Source organism: Vitis riparia, chromosome 6 (genome assembly GCF_004353265.1).
Source record: "Vitis riparia cultivar Riparia Gloire de Montpellier isolate 1030 chromosome 6, EGFV_Vit.rip_1.0, whole genome shotgun sequence".
Lineage (NCBI taxonomy): Eukaryota > Viridiplantae > Streptophyta > Magnoliopsida > Vitales > Vitaceae > Vitis > Vitis riparia.
Genome location: NC_048436.1, coordinates 3,718,015 through 3,736,581, shown reverse-complemented (window position 1 = coordinate 3,736,581; position 18,567 = coordinate 3,718,015). Strand labels below are relative to the sequence as shown.

The 18,567-nt window shown below is 37.2% G+C and overlaps 1 protein-coding gene across 2 annotated transcripts; it reads left to right on the top strand.

The window, feature by feature from the left end:
* Positions 1-1,699: 1,699 nt before the first annotated feature.
* LOC117916483 lies at positions 1,700-16,922 on the top strand. 2 transcript variants are annotated; one of them, XM_034832544.1, is made up of 13 exons: positions 1,700-1,834; positions 3,229-3,403; positions 3,485-3,547; positions 3,686-3,791; positions 4,058-4,090; positions 4,172-4,245; positions 4,388-4,505; positions 11,232-11,304; positions 11,524-11,715; positions 12,463-12,583; positions 15,379-15,603; positions 15,688-15,745; positions 16,447-16,922. In XM_034832544.1, exons 1-12 carry the CDS (start codon positions 1,758-1,760, stop codon positions 15,733-15,735), a joined length of 1,305 nt encoding a protein of 434 aa, XP_034688435.1. In that variant the 5' UTR covers positions 1,700-1,757; the 3' UTR covers positions 15,736-15,745; positions 16,447-16,922. The 2 variants fall into 2 exon arrangements, with proteins under 2 accessions (XP_034688435.1, XP_034688434.1); XM_034832543.1 differs by having other exon boundaries at positions 3,986-4,090.
* Positions 16,923-18,567: the final 1,645 nt, after the last annotated feature.

Sequence of the window (18,567 nt, the reverse complement as noted above, 5' to 3'; positions counted from 1 at the left end):
AAAGATCCATGAATTAAGCTTATTACAAAAGTTCAAATTCAAGGAAATTTTAATATATAAAATACAATTTAAAAACTTTTCTGTCACAAAGAGTAGATAAGAAAGTATTAAAGATTTCAAGCTTAGTAGCAAGTTAAACTCACAATACAAAGTAAAAGGTAGGATGAATTTGAAGGTGCACACAAAGATTTGTAAGTGACAAATCAATACACTTCGAAGAAAATTTTGAATGATTGGAAGAATGTTTTTTCAATTAAATATAGTTGTTCTCTTATCAATAAATGTTCTAAAACACTTTAATTTATATGTTTCTAGTTTAAGGACCGTAAAAGTCACCGAAAGCCCTTAATTGGTTAAGCAACTAGTTCACTAGTCATTAGGTATTTAATATTCCACATATAACGATTAAGGCTCAAAATCTCAATCATTCAGACAACTGACTTGATCAACCCTTAATCGATCGAGGCTAGCCTTCAACCGACTATACCATAACTATTGGAAGAGAGAGAAACAACAAAAAGCCTTTTGATTGGTCAACCCAATTAACTCAATTGATTCCTAACCCTCTAGACCAATTGTAATAAAAAAAATGGATAAATGGCTTGACTTAAGGTCTCAATCTTGCGACAACTTAGGTAAACCTTCTTAAAACCTTTTAGGGTGAGTTTAAAGGGATTTAGCTTGAAGTTTTAATTGAGAATAAGAATTCATCAATTTATTTGATAAAAAAAAACGTTTTAAGTGAGATGATGAAAACAAATCTTTAAATGCATAAAAAACCATTTAAACTTAAATACATTGATAAATACCATCTTACAACTTCTCTCATGTCATTGTAAGTTTTCAAGAGTCCTAAGTCTTTATGGTAATGACCTTTTTCCATAGTTGTTCATGCTTTCTTTGAATTTTCATAAAGAAACTTGAAAAATTTAACTTGATTTGAATTATTAGTATATTAACCTTGTTTTATAATCATTAAAACTTGATTAGGAAAAATTTTATATTAAAAAAAAAAACATTTATACATAATTCTAATTCTTCTACTTATTTTTAATTTATAAATTATGTATTTATGACATAATTGGTTGGATCACGGTTCAATTATCGATTCAACCACTAAACTATGAACTAATAAATTTCATGATTCAATGAATGATTTGGTTTTGAAAACATTGTTGAAAAATATAAACAAAGGATCCAAAATAATAGATGAGGTATATATGTTTAGGAATTACAAAAAAAATATGGGTTAATAAAAGAAGGGATAGAAAAGAATAGGAAAGTGGGCATGAGAATTAGTAGAAAGAACGGGGGGATATTGAGTGGCAACGCAATATAAATAAAATGCATATAATGAGTTAGTAATATAAAAAAATGTATATCATAGGCTAATTATATAGTCTTTATATTTTTCATATTTTAAAAATAACATTGTGGTTACGGAGTGAAGTCTTTCCCATTTCATTTTCACCCATCAAATATTTCAGTCAATATATTTTAATATGAAATATTACGCTAATTTTACCTTAGAGATTGCCATCACTTAAGTCTTAATCATAGTTACATGCGTTCGCAAATTAATATTAGTTCCTATGAATTACTGTACGGGCAACGACCGGGTCGGGTCGGGCAAACAGTGTCATACGTGCCCAACTTTCAAAATGATTTCAGCTTGGGCGGTTCAATTGTGCCACCGGTATTGCTGAGGGCTTTAGGTCGCTCGTTGCGCCAGACCGAGAGGGATTGTGTGGGAAGAGATGATCGACATGGATGGTCCTCTTGATTTCGAGTCTGAAGACCCACTTCTCAGCAGCTCTACTCCCAAGAAGAAGAGGTTTTCTCCCAACGTTCGCCTTCTGTTTGGCTCTCCGGAAAAATTGAGTTAAAGGAAAGGGCTATACTTCCGAATTGAAGCTGTTCTATAAATCTCTCCTCAGAGCCAAACGGGGTCCTACCCATCTGTTTTTCTTTTCGTTTTTCACTATTTTTTGCTTTATATATGAAAAGCTGATGTGTGTAGTTAGGGTTTATCTTCACGTTGTCGCTATTGTTGCTTTTGGGAATTTGGGTTATTAGGGTTTTTCATGTGCATGTAGAAGCCCCGCAATAGGCATTATATTGTTAAATTTTTTAATAGCATTTTAATCATGGTATGTTCTGTAGTTTTAATTATCTTGTTTGTTGGAATTCCCTGAAGCTTCGATACCACTTCTTGGCGCTGGGAAGGTGTCAAAATACCACTTCCAATTGAGATATGTAACAGGCGATAGCTACTATTTACCTTCTGAGGTCATATTGATCACCAGCCATATTGTTGGGGCTTGGGCAATACATTGTGGTTGATTCCTCCATTTTGACATGTGCAAGTTTTCTAAACGTCCAACTAATCTCCAGAATCGAACAAAACTAAACTAACTAATACAACCAAGATAATTCTCAAAACAGAGAGTTGTAAAAAAACCTTCAACACTCCATAAAGCTAATAAAATATAAGAGAGAAATGTTTGGGCAACTTTGTTTCTTAAGTTATCTATGCCTTTCCACCATTCACTAGCCCCCCCTTTCAGATCTTGTGCAGTGTGGGACATGGTGGAGGGTGGTAAAAAAAAACTTGAGTCCTAGAAAAAACAATATTTTCCTAAAGGGGAAAGTTTGACTTGCATCAAGAGCACTATGTCTAACTTGCTGATGAACTACATATCACTGTTTTCCTAAGGTAGTTATAAACTAGTTGGAGGGAATCCAATGAGACTTGTAGGAAGATTATGATTCAGGGAAAAAGTTGCATCTAGTGAAGTTGGCTACCATCCGTAAGGAGATGTGCAATGGTGTCTCTAGGTATTAGGAATCCAGTAATCTTAAATGTAGCTTTGCTTGTAAAATGGTTGTGAATATTTTCCAAGGAGCTAACTATAGTGGAAAGCTGATTTTATGTAAATTTGAAGTTGTTGATGAGGTTTGGAGCTCTGAAGAGGAATTCAAGAGTCTTTTAGGTTGATCTTTGGAAATTTATAAGGTGCACTTGGGATTAGTTTTGGCCCATGACTTGTATCTTGTTAGGAAATGGGCTCAAGATCAATTTTTGGTTAAATAGTTAGTGTGGGGAATTTTCAAAGTTTCATCAAGTGCCTGAATTTGGAAAATCTTATCAATGTAGCCTTTCATTTGAATTGAGTGAATGGTGATTACTTATTGTTGAAGTGTGCTTATTGTCATTTTTTCTTCTAGGAGGAAGGTTATTGGGTTGGATGATCTTCTGACTGATTACTACAAGGAGAAAAGCAGACTCGTTGAGAGGGAATCCAAACGGGCAAAGGCCAGCAAATGCTACAACTCGGATGAGGATGATGATGTAAGCAAAGAAACTGCATTCTTTGAGACTATTGATGAGTGCCAACAACAGGTATGATTTTCTCTTTAGAAAAAAAAAAAAAATTCCCCTCAAAAATTTTAAGCACCTTCCTCTGTGACTTGTATTTTATAGATGAAAGAAATAAGCAGCGAAGATGAGATTTCCTATTGGGGTATGCAGGTTTTTGGAAATCAGGTATTATTTTATGAACTGATACAAACTTTTTACTGCTCAGCTTAATGCTTTTCAAAGTTTCAATGATTTTAATAGAGATCATTTTGGGAGGATGATTGAGAATTCATATTTTTTGGCATCCATCTCTCTGAATTGCAGAAAACTCCACCACCCATTACTTTCCCTGAGCTTAGAAGTTGTGAGATTCTAAATTCTTTTATGAACAATGAGCTCAATTCATCAGTTGAGCTTCGTGCTGAGAAAGGTTTCTATTTTTCACCTTATACTTTCTTCTGCTTGAGGATAGTGTGGTCATAGTATGTCACCTGCGAAACTCATTTTATGACATATCAGTTGTCAATTTTACACTAGCTTTAATTTATTTTTAAATGTAATTTGACAAGTTAGAGGCAATATGCTTGATTGAATTTCTAGTTACTTTTCTATTGTCTTCTTCAGGAGAAGCTTTTCTTGAAGGATTAATCGTAAATGGTTGGCTCTCTAAATTGGTTTTTATGTGTGGTCATGTAGAAAAATCAATTGCAATGTGGACCTTTAATTTGAGTGAGTATATATTTGTTGCTCTCTGGTAATCCATGAGTAGTTTTATGATGTTTCATCATGTCCTGATATTTGGTTTATCAGTGTTATACTCATCCAAGGAAGAGTTGAGGACATCTGCATGTGATTTCTGGTGCAGTATTCTCTCAAAGACAGAGGTAAACATGATTGCGGTTTTTATTGAGGATGATTTAAAGCAGATTTTGATTGCAGTACGCTCTTATAAAGTTGTATAGATTATATTGCTCTTTGTTAATACGGATTTACTATTAGCTTATATGAGTATTTCTGCTTACTTAGGTTGATCTGCCATTTGCTAAAATTGACTGGCTTCCTAGCTATTCTGATCTAAAAAGAGCTCTTGAAATATATGGATTTCTGCCCAATTTTTCATCAAATAGAGATTTGATGAACACTGGTAAGCTCCTTCCCCTCTTAAATTTGCCGTTTTTGGTACATAGTAGATGGTAGACCAAATGCAGTTGGTGGACATTAAAACTTCTGCAGAGTATGGTTTCATAGCTTTTTCACCATTTTTCTCTAAAATGAGAACTTTCCTTTCAGATGTGAAACTTTACAAGGGATCCACCCAGATCCCAATAGTGAATAGGAAGATGGATCTACATTGAATCTTGCTTGAATCACAACATCCATCCTCCTAAGAAGGTTTTTTTTAAACCTTGGTTGGAACGGGAGTAAGCCATGCTAATTTGCCTTGGATAATCCGCATCTTAGGATCAGGAGATAAACAAAATTAGAAATGTCCTTTAGATGTGTAGTTTGAAATTATACTTTCTGTTGAAATTTGGCATTCAAAGTTAGGGTTTTTTAATTTAGGAAAGTATTTTAGGAATAAAGAAGGAGAGATCATTTAGGATGATTCAGTTTCCTAATTTTAGGAGAGAATCAAGCTAGATTGATTTTTTCTTATTCAGTCAGTTGTGTATATATATGTGTATGGTGTGTACCTAAAGGATCAATAAAAGGAATTCAGAAATTCTTCATGGTATCAGAGCCAGTTTTCTGAAACCCTAATCCCTTCTGGCCACCTCGTATTCAGGCCATCATTCATTCCGGCCAAATCTCTCTGGCCATCTCTCAATCCGACCATCTCTCATTCCGGTCATCAGTCCCTGTTCTCAGAGCCAAGGGGGAAAACACTTTCCGGTCGGTCGAATCGTCGTCAGAAAAACATTCACCGCCGGCGAACTTTTCCGGCGGCGGTTTTTTTCACACCACAAGGAGCGTCTGGAGGAGATCTACAACTTTTCCAAAAACACCGGAGCCAGAAAACCATCCACGCGCCTCCCACACGCGTTTTTCCGGCCGGCGACTGCATCTCACGCGCCGGCGCGTGAGGGCGCGTGAGCCACTTTCTGGCGACGCGCTTCTTACTCCAAGCTCGCTTGACGCCGACCAGCCACCCTACGTACCTGTTTCTGCCATCCAAGCCCTGCACGTGCCTCTTTTGGGGTCTTTTTGCCTCCGCGAGCCCTCCGATCAGCTTTTCCGACGTCCTCCGGCTATTTTTCCTCAACTCCAATCCCTGCACGTGCCTTGGGAAGTGTTCTTCTACCTTTCCGGTCCATGACAAAATACGGAATGGCATCATCACAAGTATCCAGCGTCACGTCACCAGAATTAGGAGGCAGATCTGAAATTCCAAACCTTGGTGGTAGTGATTCCTCTCCTATTCTCATCACAGGACACAAATTAAATGGCCATAACTACTTACAGTGGTCACAATCTGTGTTGCTGTTCATTTGCGGTAAAGGAAAGGATGAGTACCTCACTGGAGAAGCAGTCATGCCAGAAACTACAGAACCGGGTTTCAGGAAGTGGAAGATTGAAAACAGCATGATCATGTCATGGCTTATCAATTCCATGAATAATGACATAGGTGAAAATTTCTTGTTGTTTAGGACTGCAAAGGATATATGGGATGCAGCCAAAGAAACTTACTCAAGTTCTGAAAATATTTCAGAACTTTTTCAGGTTGAATCAGCCCTACATGACTTCTGCCAAGGAGAGCAGACAGTTACTCAGTATTACAACACACTCACAAGGTATTGGCAGCACCTTGACTTATTCGAGACTCACTCATGGAAATGTCCTGATGATGCAGCAACATACAGGAAAATTGTGGAACAAAAGAGACTGTTCAAGTTTTTCCTAGGACTAAACAGGGAATTGGATGATGTTAGAGGTCGAATCATGGGCATTAAACCCCTGCCAAGTCTCAGGGAGGCTTTTCAGAGGTTAGGCGTGAAGAAAGTAGAAAGAAAGTGATGATGGGATCCAAAGAGCAACCTGCCCCAACATTGGATGCCTCTGCCCTTGCGACTCGGTCATTTAATAGTAGTGGTGGAGATCGTCAGAAACGGGATAGGCCTTGGTGTGATTATTGTAAGAAACCAGGCCATTATAAGGAGACTTGCTGGAAGCTTCATGGCAAACCGGCTGATTGGAAACCAAAGCCACGGTCTGACAGAGATGGCAGAGCACACGTGGCTGCCAACTCTGAGAGCACCTCTGTTCCCGAGCCGAGTCCATTCAACAAAGAGCAGATGGAGATGCTACAGAAACTATTAAGCCAAGTTGGCAGTGGCAGTACTACCGGTGTAGCCTTCACTGCTAATCGAGGAGGAATGAAGTCGTGGATAGTGGACACAGGTGCTTCTGATCACATGACAGGAGATGCTACCATTCTTCAAAATTACAAGCCAAGTAATGGTCATTCATCCGTCCATATTGCTGATGGTTCAAAGTCAAAAATTGCCGGGACAGGTTCTATAAAACTTACTAAAGACTTATATCTTGACTCTGTTCTCCATGTTCCAAACTTGGATTGTAATCTTTTGTCCATTAGCAAATTGGCCCGTGATCTCCAATGTGTTACTAAATTTTATCCAAACTTGTGTGTTTTTCAGGACTTGAAATCGGGGAAGATGATTGGCAGTGCTGAACTGTGTTCCGGGCTCTACCTCCTCTCATGTGGCCAATTCTCAAACCAAGTCTCTCAAGCAAGTTGCGTACAGTCTCAGAGTATGTTAGAGTCTTTCAATTCTGTGTCAAATTCTAAGGTCAATAAAGATAGTGAGATTATAATGTTACACTATCGCCTTGGTCATCCTAGCTTTGTTTACCTTGCAAAATTGTTTCCCAAATTATTTATCAATAAAAATCCAGCATCTTATCACTGTGAAATTTGTCAGTTTGCAAAGCATACTCGAACAGTCTATCCTCAAATCCCATACAAACCTTCGACTGTTTTCTCTCTAGTACATAGTGATGTGTGGGGTCCCTCCCGGATAAAAAATAATTCTGGTACTCGATGGTTTGTGACATTCGTTGATGATCATACACGGGTAACATGGGTTTTCCTTATGAAAGAAAAGTCAGAGGTCGGGCACATTTTTCAAACCTTCCATCTTATGGTTCAAAATCAATTCAATTCCAAAATTCAAGTCCTCAAGTCAGATAATGCAAAGGAATACTTTACTAGTAGTCTCAGTACTTATCTTCAAAATCACGGCATTATCCACATAAGTTCTTGCGTTGACACCCCACAACAAAATGGGGTGGCTGAACGCAAGAATAGACATCTCTTGGAGGTTGCCCGGTGCCTTATGTTTTCCTCTAATGTTCCAAACTATTTCTGGGGGGAAGCTATTCTCACAGCTACTTATTTGATTAACCGTATGCCATCCAGAGTGCTTACCTTTCAATCCCCACGTCAACTTTTCTTAAAACAATTTCCTCACACCCGTGCAGCCTCTTCTGATTTACCACTCAAAGTATTTGGTTGCACGGCATTCGTTCATGTGTATCCTCAAAATCGTAGCAAATTTGCTCCTCGAGCGAATAAGTGCATTTTCCTAGGGTATTCTCCAACCCAAAAAGGGTACAAATGCTATTCTCCAACCAACAAAAGATTTTACACCACCATGGACGTCTCTTTCTTTGAACATGTCTTCTTCTATCCAAATCTCATGTTCAGGGGGAGAGCATGAATGAACATCAAGTTTGGGAGTCTCTTCTTGAGGGTGTACCTTCTTTTCACTCAGAGTCACCAAATCCTCTTCAATTCGCGCCCACTGAGTTGTCCACACCCATACCGTCATCAGTCCAGCCATCTCCTGTGACCATCCAGTCTCCCATGCCTATTCAACCTATAGCCCCACAACTTGCTAATGAGAACTTACAAGTTTACATCAGGAGGAGGAAAAGACAGGAATTAGAGCACGGATCACAGTCAACATGTGGCCAATATATTGACTCCAATTCAAGTCTTCCTGAAGAGAACATAGGTGAGGATAGGGCTGGAGAGGTGTTAATTCCCAGCATTGATGATTCTACTCTGCCGATTGCATTGAGAAGGGTGTTAGGAGATGTACAGATCACCCAATTGGGAATTATGTTACATATGAAGGGCTATCACCATCTTACAGAGCATTTGCTACTTCTCTTGATGATACTCAGGTTCCCAACACAATACAAGAGGCATTAAAAATTTCAGAATGGAAGAAGGCAGTACAAGATGAGATTGATGCACTTGAGAAGAATGGGACGTGGACTATCACAGATTTGCCGGTTGGGAAGAGGCCCGTGGGGTGCAAGTGGATTTTCACCATAAAATACAAAGCAGATGGATCAGTCGAGAGATTCAAGGCTCGTTTGGTAGCTAGAGGGTTTACGCAATCCTATGGGATAGACTATCAGGAGACTTTTGCTCCTGTTGCAAAACTGAACACTATCAGGATTCTTCTCTCATTGGCTGTCAATCAAGATTGGTGCTTGCAACAACTGGACATAAAAAATGCGTTTCTAAATGGTGACCTAGAAGAGGAAGTCTACATGGAAATACCACCTGGTTTCGAAGGAAGTATGGCAAAGAATCAGGTTTGCAAACTCCAAAAATCCTTGTACGGCCTTAAACAATCTCCCCGAGCCTGGTTTGATAGATTCACAAAGCAGTCCTGAAGCTGGGCTACAAACAAGGTCAGGCTGATCATACTCTATTTGTCAAGAAGTCTCATGCCGGGAAAATGGCCATATTGATAGTCTATGTTGATGATATTATTCTATCTGGGAATGATATGGAGGAATTACAGAATTTGAAGAAGTATTTGTCAGAGGAGTTTGAAGTTAAAGACCTTGGAAATTTGAAATATTTCCTTGGTATGGAAGTGGCTAGATCAAGGAAGGGAATTGTAGTCTCTCAAAGAAAATACATACTCGATCTTCTTAAGGAGACCGGTATGCTTGGATGCAAACCAATTGATACTCCTATGGATAGTCAGAAGAAACTTGGTATCGAGAAAGAAAGTACACCGGTAGATAGGGGAGATATCAGCGGCTCGTCGGGCGCTTGATTTATCTCTCACACACTCGGCCAGATATTGGCTTTGCAGTGAGTGCTGTAAGTCAATTCATGCACAGCCCCACTGAGGAACACATGGAAGCAGTCTACATGATTCTTAGATATTTAAAAATGACACCAGGGAAAGGTCTATTCTTCAGAAAGACAGAGAACCGTGACACTGAAGTATACTCAGATGCGATTGGGCAGGAAACATCATTGACAGGCGGTCTACTTCTGGATATTGTTCTTTTGTCTGGGGAAATCTTGTTACCTGGAGGAGTAAGAAGCAATCAGTTGTAGCCAGAAGTAGTGCAGAAGCTGAGTACAGAGCTCTTGCACAGGGAATCTGTGAAGGGATTTGGATAAAAAGGGTTCTTAGTGAACTGGGGCAAACGAGTTCATCTCCAATTCTGATGATGTGTGATAATCAGGCAGTTATAAGCATAGCAAAGAACCCCGTGCATCATGACAGGACCAAGCACGTTGAGATTGGCAGACACTTCATCACAGAGAAGGTGACTAGTGAGACGGTTAGATTGAACTATGTTCCTACCAAGCACCAAACCGCAGACATCCTCACCAAAGCTTTACCTAGGCCTAACTTTGAAGACTTAACTTGCAAGCTGGATTATATGATATATATTCTCCAGCTTGAGGGGAGTGTTGAAATTTGGCATTCAAAGTTAGGGTTTTTTAATTTAGGAAAGTATTTTAGGAATAAAGGAGAGATCATTTAGGATGATTCAGTTTCCTAATTTTAGGAGAGAATCAAGCTAGATTGATTTTTTCTTATTCAGTCAGTTGTGTATATATATGTGTATGGTGTGTACCTAAAGGATCAATAAAAGGAATTCAGAAATTCTTCACTTTCCTTGTAACCGTTGGAAAAAAAACTTTGTTTGTTTCAGGCTGAATCTATGCAAGGACATAGACCAAGGTGATGGCATCCAAGCTGCACATTCTTAACTAGATTGATCTGTTAATGATACAATTAGCCCTTGGTACTGAGTTATTATATTAGGATCATAAATTTGAAAATTCATTTCTTCATAAGATGAAGCATTTTTCCTTGTTGGACACCATATCGGGTACCAACAGGCAACGCCCTACTTCTCTGTTATTGTTCATGCTGTCTTAAATTTGAGGTTTCTATTAAGATGTGGGCACCCTTGTTATTGTCTCATTGTAGAGTTTTTGAACTGGTAGGCTGCAATTGCATTTTATAATTCTCTGCATTTTTTTAAAAGAATCTACCTAGGGAGGAATTTTTTATCACCGGTATCTTTATTACAAGATGGTTATTGTGAGGTTTAGTTGCTTGTAAGGGGAGTGGCAGGTGAATGGTTTTTGTTCCTTTTCCCACAGACTGCTTGTATGGTCCTTGAAATGATACAATGAATAAATAAAGCAATTGATAATTAACATTTTATCAAAGATTCTGTCCCATACTGGCTGGTGATTCTGACTGAAGTAGCCAGCGAAATGCATTCATTGGAATAACTTTGTTTTTCTTCTGAACTTCTTGGGAATCAGATCCTTGCTAATCTTCTTGTATGATGTGCCTTTTATCTCACAGCTGTCTGAAAAGCAAGTTGGGTATGCAAAGTATAATAAATTTGTTTCTGCATTTTAACTATTTCATTTATTTATTTAGACCTGTTTATTTTCAAATTGTACTTTATGTAGAGATACCTGAACTGTCATATACATATTCTTATAGATTTTGCCACCTTCATAGTTGGACAGTCCTCTTACAGCATCCTCAAAATTGCCTTCTAGATTCTGATACTGGAGGTCCACCTCAAAATATTAGAGCTTGGATGAAATTTATGGCCATTTGTTGTCAAGTAAGGTATGTGACAATTGGACTTATTGTGCCACACTAAAGTTGATTCTGTTTGGTGGCATCATGGGCTTTCAGATGGTTGATTCGTCACTTGAAATTTGCTAATGTCTAACATTCCACTTTGCGATTGTGTGTCAATGGTTATATGTTTGGCGGCCCTAACTGGATTTGAAAGGTTTTGATTTTTGATGATCTTTAAGTTTAATGTGATCTTTTTTGTCTCAGGAGTAAACATTCTATCTTCTCAACTTCAGAAGCTGAAGAGCTGATTGAAGTCGTTATTTGTCTCTTCTTAGATCGCCAGCTTCAAGGCCTCTCAATGCTTTTCTATGAATGTATGCTATCAGTTATCAGTTGCTTTACAGAGAAAGAATGGCATTATAGCTGTGAGAAAGTAGCAAAATCTCTTGCTTGCAGGTAATAACTCATTAAAAAGAGATTTGTTTGGATCCATTTTCATGAATATTAAGCTTCCATCCAATATTGTGTTTTAATAGTTCAATGCTTTTATTTTTTTTTAATACAAGGTGTGCTATGTGCATCAGTTTATGTTTGTGACTGCTATTCCAGTTGATTTATTTTAAATAGAAGGGCTTTTATGGAAATTGAAAAAGTGATCCTGCATTCCTGCCTTTAATATTAGATGTTATACTGAGACATCTATTTTAAATGGATTTAGATATTTGGATAAATTTTGCCTTGTTTATCTTCATGAGATGATAAATGTGCATGGCATTATCACAATGGAGGAGTGGAATTAGAGAAAAGACAAAAATATATAAATAAAATAAAAAATAAAACCTTAAGTTGATTGGTCCTGAAGATTTGAATAAGATTCTTTAAAGGTGATTGGTGATAAAAAGGCTGAAGGTCTAAACATTGAAGATCTGTAACAAGTATCAATATTGCCTATGAGATGGGGCCCCCCTGTCCCCCCAGAAATCAGTGTGGTGGGCCCTCAGCTTATTCTAATGATTGAAATTCTGTATGATGCCCAAATTCTCCCTAGGGACTTTAATTTAATGGATTTATTAGACCTTGATTAGTATTATATTGTGATGGCCATTTATGCTGGCGTATGTTAATGCACATTATCAGAGTCACCTTTTTCTGTTTACCTTTGCTCTTTTCCATATCCTTGCTGACTATTCATTTCAAATGTAGAGTTCCACAAGACCTGAACTGCTTGAGAATCGTGGAGTGCATTTCAGGTGTCAACACTCGCAGCAAGTGTCTCCGAAGTGCAGTTGCTTTTCAAATTCTTGTAAACTGTTTTGATAACAAGGTAACCAATATCCTTTTTCTTTTTGGTTTGCATGTGGTTGTATGGATAAACAATATATTTCCTATTTTAAGTCCTGTTAAATTCTCAATTTATCAACAAATTATATTGTGATTTCAGTTATATATGATTGCTCCAAACAAATAAACAAGATATACTATTTTCTGTGAAAGAATGATAAATGAACCCTGAAAATTGAGCACATCCTTCTCAAATTGCTGTGAAGGATTTGGATATAAGCATTTGCTTTGGTGGCTCCAAATGTTAATTTAACAACAACAGGCTATTTATGGGTTTGGATGAAAGATCTTAAACTGTAAAGAGCTTAGTTGGAGATGAACTTCTGGGTAGAGCAAATGTATGAACAAACTTTAACAGAGCCAGGAACTGCTAGGATAATGGTTGGACAACAATAATTGAATGTGGTTATGAAGTTGCCTTATTACTTGTTAATGATAAGGATAATTTATAAGTTGGCTGTGGAGCTGCCTTATTACATTGTAATCATAGTTTAATAGGTTACAAGGCCTGCAGTTTTAAGGTTTGCTTGAAGCCAGGGTTACAAAAAATTATCTCCAGGTACAAGCTGGAAACTGAGATTGTCCAAGACTCAATACTTTGAAATGTGGTACTGCTGTGCAAGCCTACTCCCATTGTGACTTGTGCTTGAGATGTGCATCTTATAAATTGAGATGGTTGTCTAAAACTCCAAAGTCATTTGAAATTTTTTTGAAGAATGAGGAGAATATACCAGATGAACATAACTCTTTTCTAGATATCTCTTTGACACCAAGAGTATGAATAGCATGTGTTATGCACTGATGGTGTCATGAATAGCTACATGACAGAGGCAAGGTTTACCTACTAACCAATTAACATACTAGAGATGTCTATATGCACTGATGGTGTCTGCTAAAGTTGTATGTTTTAAGGCCCTTAACTTTTTAAACATTCATTGGTCACTTATAAAGGCCATTTGTGCATGGCAAGAAGTATTGATTCCTGAAGGTGTGATAAGTAAAATGATGCTTTCTATGCTACTCTTATGGATCATGAAATGAGATCATTGATATCATGGTTGATGGCCATCCTAAACTACGATTAAAGCCCATGTAAAGAGGGACTGCTAGGCACCACCTCATGCACAAGGTGTTCAATATCAAGGGTTGTTTTAAAGCAAATGATGACACAAACCGTTGTCCATGTCAAGGGTTCAAGATTCTTTTAGAAGAAATGTTCAAGCAAGTTGAATGTAGTTCGTTATTGTATGTAAGGCTATAATGTGAAACATCACATGGCATTGGTTTATTATGACCTTTGGATCTAAGAATCACAACTCATAAAAAGAAGATTACTGCTTCATTCTAGGGGACTTTCTTGTCAGAAAAAGGAAAATAAAAAAATCTGCTAAAATCCTTTAATGGTGCTCAGAGTTCCCCTTTAATGATGTTGAAATGTCATAAGCATCGGTTATGGCCTAACCTCTTCACGCTCACATCTTCTTGAGGGGGATCATTAATCTCTTGTAAAGGTATTACTGTGACTTCCATATCACTTAGATCATCTACTCTCTTAGAAATCTCAGAAAGAGAATGGAGCCTGTTGTATTGTGAACTAAAACAACTGATTAGACCACCTACAAAATCCTTAGTAACTGAATGCTTAGGAACAAGAGCACAGATGAGGGCAGACTTGATATCTTTGCATCTTCAATTTGTGAGCCATTACCTCAAATTTTCCCTTTTGCTTCAGTTTATTTATTTACTTATCTATTTTTATTTTTATGACTTTTAGTTAATTTTTCCATCAATATACATGGTTCACTATATCTAGCTTACAATTATTTCATCAAAAACCCCTTGTGAGGAATTCTTTCCATTCTTTCATGCTAGGTTTGGTTCGAGGAAAGTACCAAGGAAAGAAAAAATGCTTAAGAAAATGATTTCTTATGTTTGGTTTTACTATGGAAAATACAAAAGAAAATCAAATATAATGAAAATTAGTTAAAAATTTATATATTTTCAAATTATGTAATCAGTATATAGAAGTACTAAAATAAGTTAAATGAGTTTGAAATAGTGTATAAAAATAAATTATTGACTTTAAATACATTTTTATTTTTCCTTCACCTTTTCTTTCCTTTTACTTTTCCTCTCTATTTTATTTTCCTCAAATTTTTTTGGAACCAAACATATCCTTAGTATTGTGAAAAAGAAGCATGGCAGAGGCTAAAACTTAAGGGGATGATACTTGATGTTAATGCTTTTATAGCCTCTATTTTGTGTGTTATGATGCCTCACCATACAGTTTCCTATCTGATACTATATAGACTAATATTCAAAGCTAGGAAAGCATGAGTTTATCATGTGCTCTGTTTTAATGGATCTCTATGTCGTTTCTTCCCTTAATTCCCTGGACCACATTGTCTGATTCTATATCATGAGTTTGGGGTGATTGTTTATTTGGTTTGTTCTCTGTATTCACATCTATATACATTTTGTGGGCTCTGTACATTGACCTAAAGGCATGCTGGGTGAGATTTGAGAAGACACAACTCTATCAGTCTGTTTGTAGGCAGGAACAGCCATTCTTAGATCTAAATATATGCGCATATGTGATCTGTCCAATTTCCTCTGGAAAATATCATCAACATGAAGTAATGCAACAAAATGATTATAAGCTTCCCATTGCCAGGATAAAAGGAAATTGTCAAACAAGCCTGCTTAAGTTGTTGCATAATTTTGCGTCTTTTTATTGTCTTACAGCTACAGGTTCATGTTTCCAATTGTTTTCCTCAGGTCACTGATGCAGAAGAGATCCTGAAATTCCTCATCTCAATTAATGTAAAAGACAGGAGTTGTGATCTTTTTAAGATGTATATATACTTGGTTCTGACAGAGAATTGGCTCTATTCTAATCCACTGTTAGAAGACAAACCAGTGATAAACGAAATGTGGAGCCTTTATCTTCGAAACTGTTCTTGCCAAATCACCAACACAGATTTGAGGACTTATGCATCAAAGGTTCTGCACTGAAACTCTTTTGACCTTTTTATTGTATGTATACCACAAGAATTTTCTTAGTGAAACTATCTTTCTACCATGCAGGTTCGGAATAAAGCTTCATATCTGCTACAAGGCACAGTCAATGGATGATTGCTTCAACGTATGTATTCTAGTTTAACTACATGGATGATTGATAAATCCTCTATTAGATATACTTTTCTTTCCAAGTTGTCCTGGACTTATGACTTTGTTGGATCTTGGAGAGAATGTGGGGAAGGAAAGGAAAATGCTGAAAATAGGTTGAGAGAGGAGTCCAGTTGTGAGTAGTTTTCAGCATATTCCTTGCACTTCTTCTTGCTAAGATCTATAGAGCCCAAGCATATTACAGTTAAGGGGAAAGCAGTGGATGTGTGATCTTAGCAAAATGAAAATAACTACTAGATTAATTGGGTACTTGAAGATGTTGACTAGTTAAGCTGGCCAGTCTGTAGGTGATTAGATCCCACTTCACCACTGTTGGTGTTTATTAAGGATGGGGGAAGGTCAACCCATTGTGTAGCCCATGGGCCTGAATTAACCTCTTGCCCTAAGGTTAAAAAAAAAAAAAAGCAAAAAATTCCTTTCCCCTTTATCTTGCTATGCTGCCCACCACCATTTGACATAATAAAATGTGTAAATTGGACTGAAGCTAATTCAATTACTAGTGCAGTGGACTCTGTACAAGACTCTGTACAAAAAGCCTCTAAGGTTGCTTTTAAGTGTGAAGTGGCTAGATTCTATTCACTAGAGTTGAGGATGAAGGTTGATGCTACTGCAACAATGAGTGTTTTTTGGACTAATTTGACTTCATGCTATGTGTAGTTGCAGGAATGTCTGGTGATAAATTAATTTCAGTTCAAGGATCAATGCTATTGATGGATTGAAATATCCATCCTTTTTTGTATAATCGAGAGGCCAAAGCAGGAGCACTTTTTGAAGAATATGGAGGTGAAGACTGACAGGTTGTGGTTGCTGCAAAGCAGGTTGTATTTAAAATAGTGGCTCGATGTATATTAAATTGTTAAGCTAGATATTGTGCATGTTCCTTCTTTTTGGTGGAATGGGTGGGGGGGCATGCAGGCTTAAACACCAGAGATGATCTTGGGAGTTGCAACCTGTTAATCTGTTAGTGCCTGGCGGTATAATACTCTGCATCTCTACATTTTTTGTAACACCAAAACAGAGACTTTAGCTAGACTTGTAATGTTTGCATGAAACAGCGCAAAGCATGATGTGCTTTTGTGAAATTGTTGCTAGCGAAGTGGGTTCCTAAAATAGTGTGCTAGAAAGTTCATATCGATGATTCTATTTCTTCTAAACCTTTTTATTTTTTTATTTTATATTATTATTAAAATAAATAATAGTTAATAATTTATTTACAACTTTTAATTTCAATCTAAGGTCTAACATTAAAGCTATATATATATATATAATTCATGTCTTCCTTGGAAACCATTAATGCTCGTCTCAATGCTTCCACTTTTTTCTTTTCTTTTCCTTTTTTTTTTCCTAAGAAATTATCTAAAACTTTTAACTTATTGTCAAAATTTTAAAATGTGCACAATAATGTATATGAAACAATTTACCATTATTAACTATTAATTGTAAATGGTGTTTTGGTCTTTCTACCACTATGTCATTCTTAGCAACATTATTTAAGTTTATTGTAAATATTTAAATTTGATAAATTCTTATTGTTATGCAAGGTTCTATTAATTAAATCAAATTACTCTTTTATTTAATTTCCGTTCATGTAGGGACATGAAAATATTTCATCACATGGTATGGTTAAATAAGAATGCCATGAAACTCATCTCATTGCAACACGATAAATGTTATTAGACTACTAGGATGACCCCCGCTCGCAAAATGCGATCACTTACTCAGCATCTGGCCTGTATGATCATGCAAAAAAGAGATTCACGTATTAATTATATAATGATCATAACTTTCATATTGATCATATTAGAGTTGAAAATCTTAAGGGTCATTTTATGATTATTACATCACGACCAAAGCTTAAAAAATGGATGTATCAGAAATCATTTAAGGCAACAAACCAACTCGTAGAGTTGAACAGATGTAATGAACAACTCACTCATGAAAACAATTGACCAAGAGGAGAATTGCATGAACTTGGTTGGTGTCCACCATCACCATGAAGTGGAGTAGGGAAACGAGGCATCAATGAAGTTGTTTGCCCAAATAGGAGTCCACTCACCCCAAGCACGCACAATGTAGCCCCATTTCACAAGGGTAAGCGTGAGCGCCAAATAAACCACGATTGACAAAACTCACGTTTCATCGAGGCCACCTCACAAGGGCGATACGTGGTATCACCTCCACACCATTCATCAAGGCCATCCTTGGGGAGGAGGCACCCATGGGATTTGGAATCCCCTAGTTGAACATGTCAACTGGGATAGGGCACCCATTAGAACATCTAATATATGTCTGACAAATGATAATCTCAACACAGGGGAATGACTTGTTTCGCAAAGTCTTCATCTCCAGCCTACAAGGATTAGCTCTCATGCGTTTCCACCACTGCCCCTAACTCCATCTCAAACTTTGAGGATTTGGGAGCAACTTTTACGGCCTGCAACATGCATTGAATACAACAACAAAAAGCGCTGGAAGCCTTATTCCAATCATGGAAGGCCACTGGGGAATCAATACGAGTGTATATACAATGAATGGTTCAGCCTCAAGCTCTCTTAATTCAAAGGATGCACAAAACAACACAAACAGTAGTAATGACCATCAAGGAAGTACTACTAAGGGGTCTAATCTCTTCCGGTCATTCTCCAAAGTCCCCACTAACTAGTTCTGAGCGGCTATAAATATGTAACGTTAGAAGAATATCTTAAATCCATCTGAACAAGAAAATCGCCCCCAGTATTGCTTACCCGACAAACTTCTCATGAAGATTTTGGAGTATTC